At 42.5% G+C, this 15,889-nt stretch overlaps 1 protein-coding gene across 1 annotated transcript in view; it reads right to left on the reverse strand.

Annotated features, from left to right (window-relative positions):
• NPC1 (NPC intracellular cholesterol transporter 1) overlaps positions 1 to 15,889 on the reverse strand; it is a 107,659-nt gene that overhangs the window by 61,623 nt on the left and 30,147 nt on the right. The window contains exons 4-8 of the mRNA XM_030213532.1: positions 13,320 to 13,495; positions 9,298 to 9,465; positions 8,627 to 8,873; positions 4,016 to 4,092; positions 3,400 to 3,770 (exon numbers count right to left, since the gene is read on the reverse strand). Coding sequence (XP_030069392.1) covers positions 3,400 to 3,770; positions 4,016 to 4,092; positions 8,627 to 8,873; positions 9,298 to 9,465; positions 13,320 to 13,495 — 1,039 coding nt within the window. The remainder of the gene's footprint in view (positions 1 to 3,399; positions 3,771 to 4,015; positions 4,093 to 8,626; positions 8,874 to 9,297; positions 9,466 to 13,319; positions 13,496 to 15,889) is intronic.

Consider the following 15,889-nt stretch of genomic DNA (forward strand, 5'->3'; position numbering starts at 1 on the left):
TTGTGAGCATCATATCAATGTTACTTCAATAGTCTCACACACTGCCTATTATGGTATATAAATTTGTATTCTGTTGTCATTTATCAAATCTCTGTTCTACGATAGATAAATATATAATTTCTGATAATAGCAGCAATGACATGATACAGTATTATTTAAACTTGCCTACATCTGGACATTTTACTAATAGAACAATTAGAACATAAGAGTTATCCAACTGGGTCAGACCAAAGATCCATCTAGATCAGTATCCTGTTTTTATCAATGGCCAATCCAGGTCAGAAGTACCTGGCAGGCTCCCAAAAAGTAGCAGATTCACACTACTTGCTCCCAGAGATAAGCAATGGCTTTCCTCTGGTCTGCCTTAATGTTTTATGGGCACTTCCTCCAAGAGTTTGTCAAAACATTTTTCTAAACCCTGATTGTATCACTTGCTTTGGAAACGAGTTCCAGAGCTTAAACATGAACAGAGTGAAAAAAAATATTATCTCCTATTTAAATGTACTATGTAACTTCACAGAGTGTCCCCTAGTCTTTGTACTTTCTGAAAGAGTAAACAATTGATTCACATTGTATTCCACTCCATGCAGGATTTTATAGGCATCTTCTGCAAGTTGAAGAACCCTAAAAAAAACTTCTTAAGCTGTTCCTTATGAGAGTTGTTCCAAAATCATTTTGGGCACCTCTGTACTTTTTCCCAAATTTCACTAAATCCTTTACGAGATGCAGTGACCAGAACTGCACAAAAGTCAAGATGTGGTGTCACCGTGGAGCAATAGAGGCATTACCATTTAATTTATTCTCTATTCCTTTCCTAATAATTCATAACACCGTTTACTTTTTTAGCTGCCACTGTACACAAAACAGAAGACTTCAACATACTGCCCTTTTCCTCCTTGGTGACTCCTGAAGAAATATACTGTCACTTGCTTGAAATACAGGACAATGGCTCAGGGCTCAGGCTAAGAGCTAGGCCTGTAAGAATTAGAGATCACCTTTGACACAGTTACATTTCACTGTAGCAAGTGCTGAAATGAGGTAATTGAGAGCTGACAGAGGGTGGGGGAAATCTACTCTGTAAACAATCCTGAGACTGGCACCTACAAGACGTCATGAGCAAGAGTTGTTATAGTTATGTAGAGATAGTACTGGGTCAGCTGCACCCCGGGTAAGAACAACCAAAGGGGGGGGGGGGGGGGGGCTAGAGGAAGGTTTGGGAACATATGAAGTCATTTTACAAGATGCGCTCTGAGCATATCTTGTTTATACTTAGAGCTTGATAACATGTGGAATCAACATGGCCAAAAATGGTAAAGGAGCAGTCTGAGGGGTATTAGAACAGAAGGAAGGCTACAAGAGAAGGCGGGTTACAGACGTGTCGCGTAATGCTGCTCCACCATATGACTGCCTGATTTGCCTGTACTACTGTTGGTGAGATTGTAATAAACTATCTTCTTAAATCCCAGCGAGTCCTTCTGATTATGGAGTTTGTTAATTCCTGGACTGTGTAAAGAGCAGTCTGGGGGAGTATGAGATCAGAATAGGTGGTGGGAACACGCAAATTATATACACTCCCTATGTGGAGCCTAGCATTATGTAATATAAATTCGGGTTATTCTTCCCAACATGCATCACTATACTTGCCCACATTAAATTTAATCTGCCATTTGGATGCTCAGTCTTCCAGCCTTCTGCAATTTAACTTTGAATAATTTTGTGTCATCTGACAATTTGATCACTTGTCATTACCATTTACAGATCATTTCTGTTAATATTTCATTAACAGTCTGTTCAATCTGGCCAGGCAGAAAGTGGTATACCCCTACCAATATTCTTTCCCTTCACACATGAATTTTTTAGAATTCCAAGAGCGTTGTTTCCTATACAGCTTTTATTCTGTTGGACTCAATGCCCTCTAACATACAGTGCCATCTGTCCTTTGACCACCATATCATTGCAATATAATTTGCATCTTAGTATCAGTATCCCATTTGTTACCCTTCTTCCACCAGGCCTCTGAGATGCCTATTATATCTACCTTTTCATTCCGTGCTATATACTAAACTATCCCATCTTATTTTTTAGGAATCTAGCATTTGTATACAGACATTTCAAAGTGTATTTTTGGGTTATCTACAGCCTGCTTAGTAGTTGACAGGGATAATCTGCAATCTTTAGTCTGCTCTTCTCTTAAAAGAACTTGGTTTACTTATGCCATTGTTGCAACCTATCAGGGGATGCCCTAACTTTGACAGTATCCTTCAAGAGATACCTCACTCTGAACCATGTGCTGCAGCCTTTTACAACATAGGCGCCCATGTTGCTTTTATAAGAACAGGTACCCCTGGAGTTCCTGGTATCCTATTGTAAAGTTACCCCTGAGACAGCAACTCCATTTCGACACCTATCCAGAACAAAAAGACATTCTTGTACCTCTCTTCCGTACAGAAGAGTTATCACTGGATAGTCAACCTGAAGGCCTCTTTGCTGCTCTGTGAAAAACACGTACTCATAGTGGCACAAATGGAAACCTTATCTGCAGCAGTTCCAAGGTGCTAGAAACCTTTTACTCTATTGTCTGTACAAACAAGCTCCTATGACAGCTTGCAGCCATATAAAACAGCTTCAATCCAAGAGACCTCAGTTAAGCAGAGTTAATTTTGACCAGCAACTGCAAGAACTCCAGGGGTACACCTGGCACTGCAGAAAGTGGCATTAACGGCTCAGCAGGGTGGGGGGGCGGGGGGGGGGAGGACAAATTTGAGGAATGGGACATGGTTTTGCTAACACCTTTTAAATGAGATTTTTTTTCCTTACATTTGTACCCCGCGCTTTCCCACTCATAGCAGGTTCAATGCGGCTTACATATTATATACAGGTACTTATTTGTACCTGGGGCAATGGAGGGTTAAGTGACTTGCCCAGAGTCACAAGGAGCTGCCTGTGCCTGCAGTGGGAATCGAACCCAGTTCCCCATGACCAAAGTCCACCACTCTAACCACTAGGCCACTGGCCCTGCCTCCTTGTATAATTAAATAACTCAGAGCGTTTTTCACAAGATTAGGGTTACTAATCCCATTGTTGCACCTCAAGTCCCATTGTTGCAGCTCAAGTCAAAGCCAACTGACCACACCTGGTCTGCCAACATCGACTCTGATATAAGATATTAGCATGCCAAAACTGTACTGTAGAAAGACCCATATTAGACTTTAATAAAGCTAAGCTCCACTACTTGTTACTCTAACTATACAATACACTGAACCAATATATACTGCAAAAGGTACTTTTTTCCCTGCCCAACGCCCATCTTAGTAAGGCTCAGAATGGGCTCTAGCTCAAGAGAAGAATGCCATTTTGGACAGAGCTTTGAAACTAATGATCGCTAAAATTCTGCATTACCTCATGAAGGATGTCTTTGTCTAGAGGTGGCCCAAAGGGTATAAGAGCCCCTGCAGGATATGGATCATACATATGTACCGAGCCATTTGGAACTGTGACTATAATCTGTTCAGTCCGGAAGAAGGGTCCAAAGTGAGAGTCAAAGTACTCTTTCTCCTTGTGGGCCTTGCTGCTGGGGGAGGACCAGAGCTCCACAGGGTCAGTGGTGAGTGTCATGTGCATCAGTCCCGTGCAGCAGGCAGCAATAAAGATCAGAGTGAAACAGATGATGAGCACAGGGTTTCGGACACAGAAGGACCCCCACCTGGAGAACACATGCCGAAGCCAGGTCTCGAACTTCTCACCAAGTCTGTCGCAGCAGGAGGCTTCACCTGAAAGAACAGATCCGCAGTATGAAGAGAGCCACAGAACAGAACCATGGAAAATAACTTTTACACCGCCTTGGGTGAATCTCTTCATAAAGGCAATTAATAAATCCCAGTAATAAAAATAATTAAAAAAAACAAAAACAAAAACAAAAAACCTCATTTCACCACCATATCTGGAAGCAGCACAGCCAAAACATCCCCTCTCCCTCCATACTTTTTCTCCTTACCCAAAACCCTCTCCCCCTTACCTGTGTACTTTCCAGAATTCACTGAATAGACTAGAGCGCCATCAATTGGTGTGTACTCGGAAACAAAATGCCTTTTCCTGGAAGAGAGGGGAAAGTAAGACTGCAAGATGTTTTTACCAGCATGACAGCATTACAAATGACAATTTCGCCGGATATCATGAGACAAGCTCTTCTCACAAACCCACTCCTAAGAAAACAAGGCAGCCCACAAAACCAGAAGTCACAGGAAGTCGTGTGGGCTTAAAATGGCAGGAGAACTACTAGAAAAAGTATTACCGTGTTTCCCCGAAAATAAGACAGTGTCTTATATTAATTTTTGCCCCCAAAAATGCGCTAGGTCTTATTTTCAGGGGCTGTCTTATTTTTCGGGGAATCATCAGGGTTGGATCGGGGTTGGCCCGCCCGCCCTCCGTCGCTCCCAGAACTAACCTTAAATGCTTCCTTTCACCTTCGCAGCAAGCAGCAGCAGGGCAGGCCACGGAAGGAAGGAGATGTCTGCCCTGCTGCTGCTGCGAAGGTGAAAGGAGGCGTTTAAGGTTAGTTCTGGAAGCGACGGAGGGTGGGTGGAGGGGGGGCAGCCCGGGGGCGGCCTTGTCCGGCTCTCGGCGGCCCTGTTTTCAAACAAAAATTTGCTAGGTCTTACTTTCGGGGGAGGCCTTATATCTACCAATTCAGGAAAACCTCTACTAGGTCTTATTTTCGGGGGATGTCTTACTTTCGGGGAAACAGGGTAATACTTCTCAAGATGCAACAATTTCAACTGTAGACACCCAACCAGACGTACACCCTAAACATCACTGCAACAACGGACTGCAGAACATATAGATAAGTCCATCACTATGAAGCAGTGACTGAGGGATCTGTGAACCTTTAGGTCAAGGATTTGCCTCTTCCAAAATAGAGACCAAACAGAGGATGACAGAACGGCAGGCCTCTGCAAAGGAAAATCTGATGCTGCAGAAGCAAGACAGTCAGTCTCAACGTGCACAACTTAGAAATTTGAGGAGAGATGCAAAAACCTGAAACTCCCAACAGGCTGGTTAAAAACTCGTTACTGACGACCACTATGCACAGATGTGAGAAACAGCACTGCACTTCTGCTGCGCTACCAGGAGGGTAACCGACTGCTTGAAGATCTGGAAAAATGATAAGCAATTTGTGATCTGTGTTCTGCTTCTGTTATCTGAAGGAAGAAACCTCATAGGACAGAACCACAGGTTCAAGGATTTACACAGCTTAAGTTACCACAATTACTCCCAACACTTAAAATTATACAAAAATCAATGCTCCCATTAAAAAAAATCCCTTCTGGCAGCACATGTGTTTATAGAACATGGGTGGGGGTGGGGAAAAGCAAACAGAATCTATACCAATGGACTGTGGAACTGGGTGGAGTGGGGGATAATTTTCTGCAGATCAGTACAGGGTTGGAGGGAAGCAGGCATAGGCGGTCGGTGACTCAGATGTTTAGGCTAAAGTGGGGTGGGGCTAATGCAGGATGGGATGGGAGTATAGTGGGACAAATTTAAATCTTTGGGGTCGCAGCACTATACCTGTGGGAGCACTTTTGGACACAGCAGAGAAGGGCCCCTTTACTGTCTTGCTCTGGTGCAGATGCCCCAGCAGCCTCCCCCCCACCTCCTAGTTATTGATGGTAATATGCACACTCCAGTGAATTACATGCCACAAAAGTCAAAATAAAGCACCAAAACAGAACACTTTAAACAGAATATTTGCAGTGTTCAGGAAATATACACCAGTACTTTAACATTCCTAGTCAGCTCTAGGTTTAGGGTTATTAAAATCCGAAATATCGCATAATAAAATGTCAATTAAAAAGGAACGCCATTTCCAACAGGAAAGAAATAACAAGAATAGCATCTTAAAATTATAAACACACTGTACACTTACACTACCATACAACACATCCAGCAGCTTCCTTTTGGCCATGTGAATAGTGATGTTCAACAGCACTGTGGTTACTGGAAGTGATAAAATTATTGGAAGTGATTTGCCCATTAATGTCTTAGTAGGCTGCCAAATGGCCACCAGGTTTCAGATCTGCTGCTCTTTATTGTTGAGTTACCAAACAAGTTTGGATTATGTATTATCCGTATTAACTGCACCTTATCGTTAGAGAAGCAGGCTGAGAACCAGGGATACCAGGGTTCAAATTTAACTGCTGCTCCTTGAAATCTTGGAAAAGTCACTTAACCCTCCACTCCCTCAGGTACAAACTGACTATAAGCACTCTAAGACAGATACTTAAGTGTACCTGAATGTAACTCACCTTGATCTACTACTGAGAATGCTACGAGCTAAATCCAAATCATAATATTAGGCATATTGAAAAGTAATACAAAAGAAAAAGTCACTCAGGACCTATAAAGCCTGTACCATAAGAACCAATGGTCCATCTAGCCCAGTGTCCTGTTTCCAACAGTGGCTAATCCAGGTCACAAGTACCTGGCAGAAACCCAAATAGTAGCAACATTCCATGCTACCAATCCCAGGGCAAGCAGTAGCTTCCCATGTCTATCTCAATAGCAGACTATGGACTTTTCCTCCAGGAACTTGTCTATAATCAAACTAACTTCCTGGAGTCACACAGCAAGGGCTTATCTATTAAAAAGCAGCACCATACACATTGCAATAGATCAATACACCTTTTGAGAAAACTGAATGTGAAATTAGTATGGATCTATTCTATTCAGTCATTCAGTGCTAACCCAATACCTGTGTGTTACCACCCCACCCCCCCCCCCCCACCACCACCACCACATACCCACATACAGAAAGGTCCTCACCAAGTAAAGAATAATGCTCCGGTTTACTAAGCAGCGCTAGTGGCTGTCCATGCCCTTTGCAAACAGACCCTTAAGTAACCACAAATGAAAAATAGAGATATGTAGACAAACATTTAACTGAAACCCCAAGATACAAGACTCTGCACAGAGTGCAACACGCACAAAAAACCCAGAACTGTGATGCATTTCTCTCTGTAATTGCAAAAATATAAAGACAACAGATGTAAATTAAAAAAAACAAAACAAAACAAAACAAAACTTGACATTCCACTCACTAAATTAAAAAAAAATTATTTTAGTCCAATAAAAAGTCAGTTACCTTATTTTACATTTTTATTTATTAACCTTTAAAGTGGACTAACATGGCTACCACACTATTTCATTCTACACTAGAAATAAAATTTTTTTATCTGGCATGTGTGTGTTTGTGTGTCCACCAGCCTGCTTTTCTCCCTCCATCATCACCCATCTGTCTGTCTCTACCCTCCACCCACCAAGCAGCATCTCTTCTCTTCCCCTGTCGCAGCCACCTAGCATCTCCTCTCTCTCTTTACCCCACCATACCATCCAGGAGCTCTTCTCCATCTCTCTCTCCCATCCAACAATGCACCTCTGTCTCCCCTCCCCACCACCATCCCTCAGCATTGCTCGTTTCCCTTTCCACTATCCAGCTTCTCTCCTCTCCCCCCCCCCCCCAAATATCCAGTTTTGCTTCTCTGTCTCTTCCCACCTATTATCATCCAGTCTCTTTCCTCCCATTTCCCCTCCAGTATTCTTTTCTCCATCTTCCCACCCCCCCAACCGCAAAAAGAAATAAACAAGCTGGACCCCCCCCTACCCCCGCCGCCTTTCTGCCTGACCCGCTGCCTCTCCAATTCACTGGCCATCAATAAACAAAATAGAAAAAAAAAAAAAAAAAAAGACTGTGTACAGGGCCATAGAGATCTGCTGGTCCCACCCCCTATGATGAGGCTTCCTGTTCTGAAAACCAGCAGAGCAGTCAGTGACGTGCAGTGCTCTATGGCCCTGTGCACAGTCTTGTTTACTGATGGCCACTGAATCGGGGAGGCAGCGGGTCGGTGGGGAGGGGAACCTCCAGTTTGTATTTCATGCTGCGCTGCTGCCAGATTAGGAAGCAGCACTTAGGCTTAGCCTCCCCAAGTCTCTTATACAGGGCACCTATGGAAGTGGGAGGGGAGGGGTTTGGATTTAGCTCATGCCTTTTCAGTAGCAGCTGAAGCTAAGCTGCATTCAAGTATAGTAGACTATAAGCTCTGTGAAGTCTGCACCTCAGAGAACGGAAGGTTAAGTGACTTGCATAATTGAAATATGAGCCACCCGCTCTAACCATGGAGAACTGGGGGGAGGGGGGGGGGGAGGAATGGGTTCCTAGGAAGTATCCCTGCGGAATGAAAGTCCAGACAGAACCCATCGTCCAATAAGCACACATTACTTTTCTGTGTTGCCCGCTGCAAGAAACCTTCAAAGCAATCTTATTACCATCGTCCAATAAGCACACATTACTTTTCTGTGTTGCCCGCTGCAAGAAACCTTCAAAGCAATCTTATTAGTTGAATGTATTGAATGGGGTGGGGGAGTAAATCATACTATTACTTCCTCCTTCAACAGATCTCGATCATAGCTTGTACATATTGGCAAAATGAAGTTCACGCTCATTTCACTGAAAATTTACAAAAGTAATTGGGCACTGACATTTTTGGCCTACAATCCCAATGAAATCAATAAGAGAAATCAATTTCTGTTCATATTAATCTAGGAGTAATATTCTGAATGTACTACTTACCTGTAACACCATGCACCAATAATTGCTCCAAAAAATAGAATTAAAAATGCCATGTAGGAGATCCACATGATGACAGACATGGCATCCAAACCAAATATGGTCCAGGGGACAGGGGGAGGTGGTGGCTGGGGCTTGGCCCCACACATCAGAGGACAATCCTGACAGCTACAGGGTAAATCATCTTCCACTGACTCATTACATCCCTTTGTGGCATTGTTCATAGGATACATTCCGTAAACGGGAACGTCTAAATGAAAAAAAAAGGACATCATCACAGTTTATTCAAAGTTAGCACAGCAAAAGACACACACAAAAAAAAAGAAATCCAGGGATACCCTTTGGACTCATAACTATTATTCAAATTAATAAAAGAATAAAATTAACCAAGAAATAAAACCCCCAAAATGGTTTACAAATGCTAAAACTTTAGACATTCCAGCCTAGACAAGTAACGCATTCATGTTTTACACTAGGGTAACCAGTGCCCACCCAGCTGCACTTCAAGGTTCAGCATAGGCATACTTTGGAGTGGCACCCCCACTGCAGATGTTAATGCTGAACTGGTTACCCTCCCTTCACTGCAAATATGACTTCATTACACGCCCTCCTCCCGACACCCCAAGTGAGCAAACTACACCAATATCAGCAACTGTGCAGTTTTCTTTCCTCACCTGAAAAGATAGGGGTGATGGTGAAAGGGGACTGGCCATTATTTTTGCTGAACATGTACTCTATCCAGTTGGTAGCGTTGCAATCTTTGGCATCCCTCCCGCACAGCAGCCCCAGCACTCTCTCATTACTCGATGGTGCTTCCACATCACGGCAGGCATTGTACATTGCTAGGACAGAAAAAAGTAACCCCAGTGACACAAAACAAGGTATACTTTCCCATAACCAAATTAGGATAGTAACATAGTAGATGACGGCAGATAAAGACCTGCATGGTCCATCCAGTCTGCCCATGACAAACTCATATGTGTATACCTTACCTTGAATTTGTACCTGTCCTTTTCAGGGCACAGACCATATAAGTCTGCCCAGCAGTATTTCTCGCCTCCCAACCACCAGTCCCGCCTCCCATCACCGGCTCTGGTACAGACCGTATAAGTCTGCCCTCCCCTATCCTCGCCTCCCAACCACCACCCCCTCTTCCCCCCATCTAACCTCTATAAAAGTCAAATGGCATATACCAAAGGCAGGTTAAGAGAATAATACTGCTACAGAAAACGTTTTAAGGAAGCCATCCCATTGACTTCATGACACTCCCATTTGTACAGAGAGGACAATCTATTAAATTGATGCCTTCCTATTGCAATAGTACAGCCATGGGATAGGAGGCAATGTTCTGTTATGGAATGGGAACTGCTTGATAGATAGAAAACAGAGGGTAGGATTAAATAGCCAACTCTCTCAATGGAGGAAGGTGAATAGTGGAGTGCTTCAGGGATCTGTACCGAGACTGGTGCTGGTGCTATTTAACATTTATAAATGATGATCTGGAAATGAGATGATTAAATCTGCAGATGATACAAAACTATTCAAAGTTGTTAAAAACGCATGCAGATTGTGAAAAATTGCAGGAAGTTAGAAGACTGGGCATCCAAATAGAAGATAAAATTTAATGTGGACAAATGAAAAGTGAGGCACATTGGTAAGCATAATCAAGTCATAGTTACTTGATGCTAGGTTCCACCCTAGGAGTCAGCACCCAAGAAAGATCTAGGTGTCATTGTAGACAATAAGCTGCAATCTTCCGCTCTGTGTGTAGCGGTGATCAAAAAAAACAAAACAAGAATGTTGGGAATTATTAGGAAAGACAGAATATAACACAAAGATTAATATAATGAATCTATATCACTCCATGATACAACCTCACCTTGAGTATTGTGTGCAAATCTAGTCACTATATCTAAGAAGAGATATAGCAGAATTAGAAAAGGTTCAATGAAGGCAACCACAATGATAAAGGGGATGGAACTCCTCATATGAGGAAGGGCTTAAGAGGTTAGGGCTCCTCAGTTTGGAGAAGAGATGGCTGAGGGGGATATAAGAGATCTACAAAATGCTGGAGTAGAATGAGTAAACATGAATCGATTGTTTACTCTTTCAAAAAATACAAAGCTTAGGGGACACTCCATGAAATTACATGGTAATACCTTTCTAACAAATAGAAGAAAATATTTTTCCACTCCATGAATAGAGTTAAGCTCTGAAATAAGTTGACAGAGGATGTGGTAAGAGCAGTCAGAGTACTAGAGTTTAAAAAAGGTTTGGAAAAGTTCCTGGAGGAAAAGTCCATAATCTACTATTGAGATAACTCCAGGATAAGTAGTAGCTACCGTATTTTTGCAAATATAACCCATGGAATATACATGGGTGCGGGTTATATATGTGAAAACATGGTAGTAGCAAGGAATGTTGCTACTCTTTGGGATTCTGCCAGGTACTTGTGACCTGGATTGGCCACTGTTGGAAGCAGGATACTGGGCTAGATGGACCGCTGGTCTGACCTTGTATGGCTGTTCTTATGGCTGCCACACTTTAGTAAAATCTCAACACTGTTCCTTTTTTCTCAGAGAGTCGTCCTTCATATTTTACAATTAAGCAGATATAGTTCCACTCAAAAAATAAATATAAAGAGGAGTTGCCTCTTGTAAGCATTCCCAATCCGCTAGCAAAACTTAATAGCTACTGCAATCAAAAAGATCTTTTTGCTTTCCAGAGACATGCTGTCAAGGAGGCAGGCAGGACAGCCAATCGAAAAACATATCATTGCAAAGACTAGTCTGTACTGTATGATCTTAGTAACATGCAAGACGTTTTGCCAGTACAGTTCCACTGTTGGCATAATACAGTCACAACATACCAGCACTATTTTGGAATACCCAGCAACGATTAGATAACAAGGGTTATACTTTTTGCTGCCTCATCGGAGTCCATATTGCTTTATGTATCAAAGTATGACGAAAGCACAGGGGCCAAACACATAACAGTCTATTTACTTTTGCCCAGAATAATTATTGTTCAGGGTAAGCTGGAGCTCCAATTCAGAGACCCAAATCGCTGAACAGAAGAGGACAAATGAAGTGAATAATGAAATTTAAAAAGTAGTCATTCAATGAATATGGAGATGACTTATGTCCATCGCAGTCACCAGCTTGCCAACGAAGCTTTTTTTTTTCCCACTGACCAAAAGGCAAGTCAGGTATATTCTACTGGACAAGAGGCTTGGCATGTAGCTAAGAAAAATCTGTTAAATAGATGGACCAGAACTATTAGTTCCAGCTGACTAGTTTCTACTGATGTTGGTTTTATTTGAAGTGGTGGTTCTGTTCAGAGAGCTCCTTACTGTGACAATAGAAAGAGCAGTTAAGGCAGAACTTCTAGAAGAGTATATAAAATGCCAAAATAGCTGGGTTTAAGGTTGAGCAGAAAAATAAGTAATGGGCAGGATATGAGTTGGGAACATGACTGGGCTTTAGTCCTGAATGATTTAACATATGGAGAGAGTATGATCTGGTGAAACAGTAGAAAAACTTCTGCAATTCTTTCCCCCTTATCCTCTTCTTCTTTTTTTTTTTTAAAGGTCAGTTTCCCAGAAGCACAGATGAGCATAAGGTGAATGCAGCAACATAGTGAGGAGTGAGGAGGAAAGCAGCCATATGGGAGGCTGAATCTTCCTCCTCCATCACTCAGGGCTGACTGCAATAATTTGAACCATGCAGGACACTGTAGAGTCCCATAGTTCAAATACTGCAGATGGCCCTGAGCAGTGGAGGAATCCCCCATACAGCCACCTTCCTCCTCACTGGCTTATACAGCTTAGCTCTAGGGGTAAGGAACAGATTAGAAACCATTTGTCCCATGAAAGGAGGGGAGGGAGTAGGGAACCATGTGAATCACCACTACTTTCTGATGTCTGTGCAGAATTCTGCTCAGAGGGGGAATTCTGTGCAAATTCTACAATGTGCAATGGCACAGAATATCCCCCTGGAGTATTACCAGAGATTGTAGGTAGGATCTAGCCAATGAGAAGGCAGCGTGTGTAGGCAGAAGAGAAATTAACCCCCTTCAATGCTACAATGCATTTCTATGGGAGAACCAGTTCCATACATACACTGATGCCCTGTACCAGAGATAAAGGAATTGCAACTTTCAAACTGCCTTCCTCTCTCATCTTCTCTCCTGATCACAGAAACACTAAGCCCACACATATGCAAGCATGCACATACAGATACCAACACATGAACAGATACACAAACATACACACACATTTACATATAGAGGGGATGGCAAGAGTATGTAGGCTCTGCATACTTTTACCACTTGTTTAAAACAAACAAACAAAAAAAACCATACACATACAAATATACACACACATATTATATCTTAACTTATTCTCATATAGCATTTCAAAAATCTAAAAACAAAACAAAACAAAAAACCCCCCACAAAAACAAAAAACACGCAACTCAACATTTCCTTTACTGGATTCCCATTTGTACATGGATGCTAACCTTCTATCCTGCAACATTTCATTCCTATCTAACTGGAGAGGACGAGAGATTTCTTTGATCCCACATCAGTCTATACCAAGTCAACAAGATTTTCCCCCCACCCCCACCCCCCATCCTCTTCTGTCTGGTTTACACATCATATACATTACATTAAGCATATAGAAAGTTAGATTTACCATTTGCAAAATGCTCTCCAATATAATACTGCACTGCTGTGATGCTGGTTTTGTTTTCCTGGGTAACGGGGTCCATGTAAGGTTCAGTTTCTGTAACATTCAGGAACTGACCTTGATGAGGACTGCAGATCAGCTCGCAGAACAAGTTCTGGAAGTTATAAAAGCAGGATGGACACCTACAGGAGGGAATACAAGGTCAAGAGATATACGCACTTATCATAAACAGGATGTGTTCAGCCCTCAAGAATCTCACTCGTGAACTTGTTAAATATGAAGGGCCTTTAATCCTTTACAAAAGGAGGGAATGAAGGTAGGATAAGCTGTATAGAAGGGACAGATAGAAAGATGTGGGAGTAAAAGAGGGAGGTGACAGGGAGAAACAGGAGGGAAAGGGAAAGGGGACTTGATATACTGCCTTTCTGAGGTTTTTGCAACTACATTCAAAGCGGTTTACATAATTCAGGTACTTATTTTGTACCAGGGCAATGGAGGGTTAATTGACTTGCCCAGAATCACAAGGAGCTGCAGTGGGAATCGAACTCAGTTCCCCAGGATCAAAGTCCACTGTACTAAGGACAGGCAAATAGAGGTAGACAAGGGTCGATTTTAGGAACAAAAGGAGGGGGGTTGTAAACAGCTGGGTTTTGAGGTTTTGTTTTAAACATTAGATGAGGGGAAGGGTTCAAGAAAGGTCCTGTCCCAAAGCAACATGCACTCTCAGTGCTATTGCAGGGATCAAGAGTAGAGGTGTATGTAGAGTAGCACCAGTAACTTGTGCAAGTGAAGCATGAGCAAGTACTAGTACGTAAGAATTGCCATACTGAGTCAGACCGATGGTCCATTTAGCCCTGTATATTGCTTCCAATAGTGACCATTCCAGGTCACAAGTACCTGGCAGAATCCCAAAGAATATGAAGATTCCATCTTACCAATCCCAATTCTAATGCAATAGCAGATTATGGACTTTTCCTCCAGGAACTTGTCCAAAACCCAGATACAGTGAAACCTTGGTTTTCGTTGATAATTCGTCTGAAAACTATCGACGAAAACCGAAACAAGCAATTTTTTCTTTTAAATTAATAAAAAAAAAGACTAGTGTATAGAATAAATGAACATTTAACATGGCATTTACCTTTCTGAAGACTCTTCTTGGTGTATGGAAGATGGAGAGAGAGAGGAGCAGAGATTATTGTTTGGAAGGGGGACACTATCTGGGGGGGGGGGGGGTCACTTCCCTTCTTGTTCTTTTGCCACTAGGACCAGCTTCTGGGGGGGGGGGTTCACTTCCCTTCTTGTTCTTTTGCCACTAGGACCAGCTTCAGAGTCTGTGGACCCATGCCGCACAAGAAACCTGTCCAAAGAGGTTTGTTTCTGTCGCCTCTTTAAGATTTGCCTAAAATGGAGCAACATATCATTGAACAAGTTGCAGACACGGCTTGCAACAGCTTTGTCTGGGTGATTTTTCTCCACAAACACCTGTACTTTACTCCACATGGAGAGGATGTCCTTAATCTCTGAAGAAGGCACATTCTCTACTGTTTCTTCCTCATTATCCAAAGCAACTTCTTCATCTGCCGTCTGTTGCACTTCTAGTTGAAGGACTTGCAGCTTTTCAGTGGTGAGTTCTTCTCTGTGGTCATCCACCAACTCTTCCACATCCTCACCACTCACCTCCAAACCCATGGAATTACCTGAGGCATATTTTCAAAGCACTTTGGGAGGCTAAGTTCCATAGGTTTCTATGGAACTTTGGGAGGCTAAGTGCTTTGAAAATGAGCTTGTAAATGAACAATTGACTGCACAACATGTGTAGGGTCATCAGGTGAAGGATCTAACCCTTCTAAATCTCTCTCATGCACACATCCTGGCCATAATTTCTTCCATCCACAGTTTATCGTCCTGGATGTCACTCCCTGCCAAGCCTTATCTATGAGGTTGATGCAGTTGAGAATGTTGAAATGGATTTCCAGAACTCTCTTAAGGACAATTCTGTATCTGATGTCACCTCAAAGCACCTTTGAAACAATGCTTTTGTGTACAGTTTCTTGAAATTGGAAATGACATTCTGGTCCATGGGCTGGATGAGTGGTGTGGTATTAGGGGGCAAGAACTTCACAGTGATAAAAATGAACTGCTCCAACAGTGCATCTTCCAAACCTGGAGGATGTGCAGGAGCATTGTCCATTAATAGGAGGCACTTAAGGGGCAAATGATTTTCCTGGAGGTATTTTTTCACACTTGGGCCGAACACTTCATTCATCCACTCAATGAAAATTGCCCTCGTGACCCATGCTTTCTTGTTTGCTCTCCACATCACACACAGTTTACTTTTGATCACATTGTTTCTGCTAAATACTCTAGGAGTTTCTGAATGGTACACCAGTAAGGGCTTCACTTTACAATCACCACTAGCATTACCACACAACAAAAGAGTAAGCCTATCTTTCATAGGCTTATGTCTTGGCAGTGCCGTTTCCTCCTGTGTAATGAACGTTCTCTTTGGCATTTTCTTCCGAAACAGGCCAGTTTCATCACAGTTGAAGACTTGTTGGGGGATGAATCCTTCAGCC

This window comes from Microcaecilia unicolor, chromosome 1 (genome assembly GCF_901765095.1).
Source record: "Microcaecilia unicolor chromosome 1, aMicUni1.1, whole genome shotgun sequence".
In the NCBI taxonomy this organism is placed as follows: Eukaryota; Metazoa; Chordata; class Amphibia; order Gymnophiona; family Siphonopidae; genus Microcaecilia; species Microcaecilia unicolor.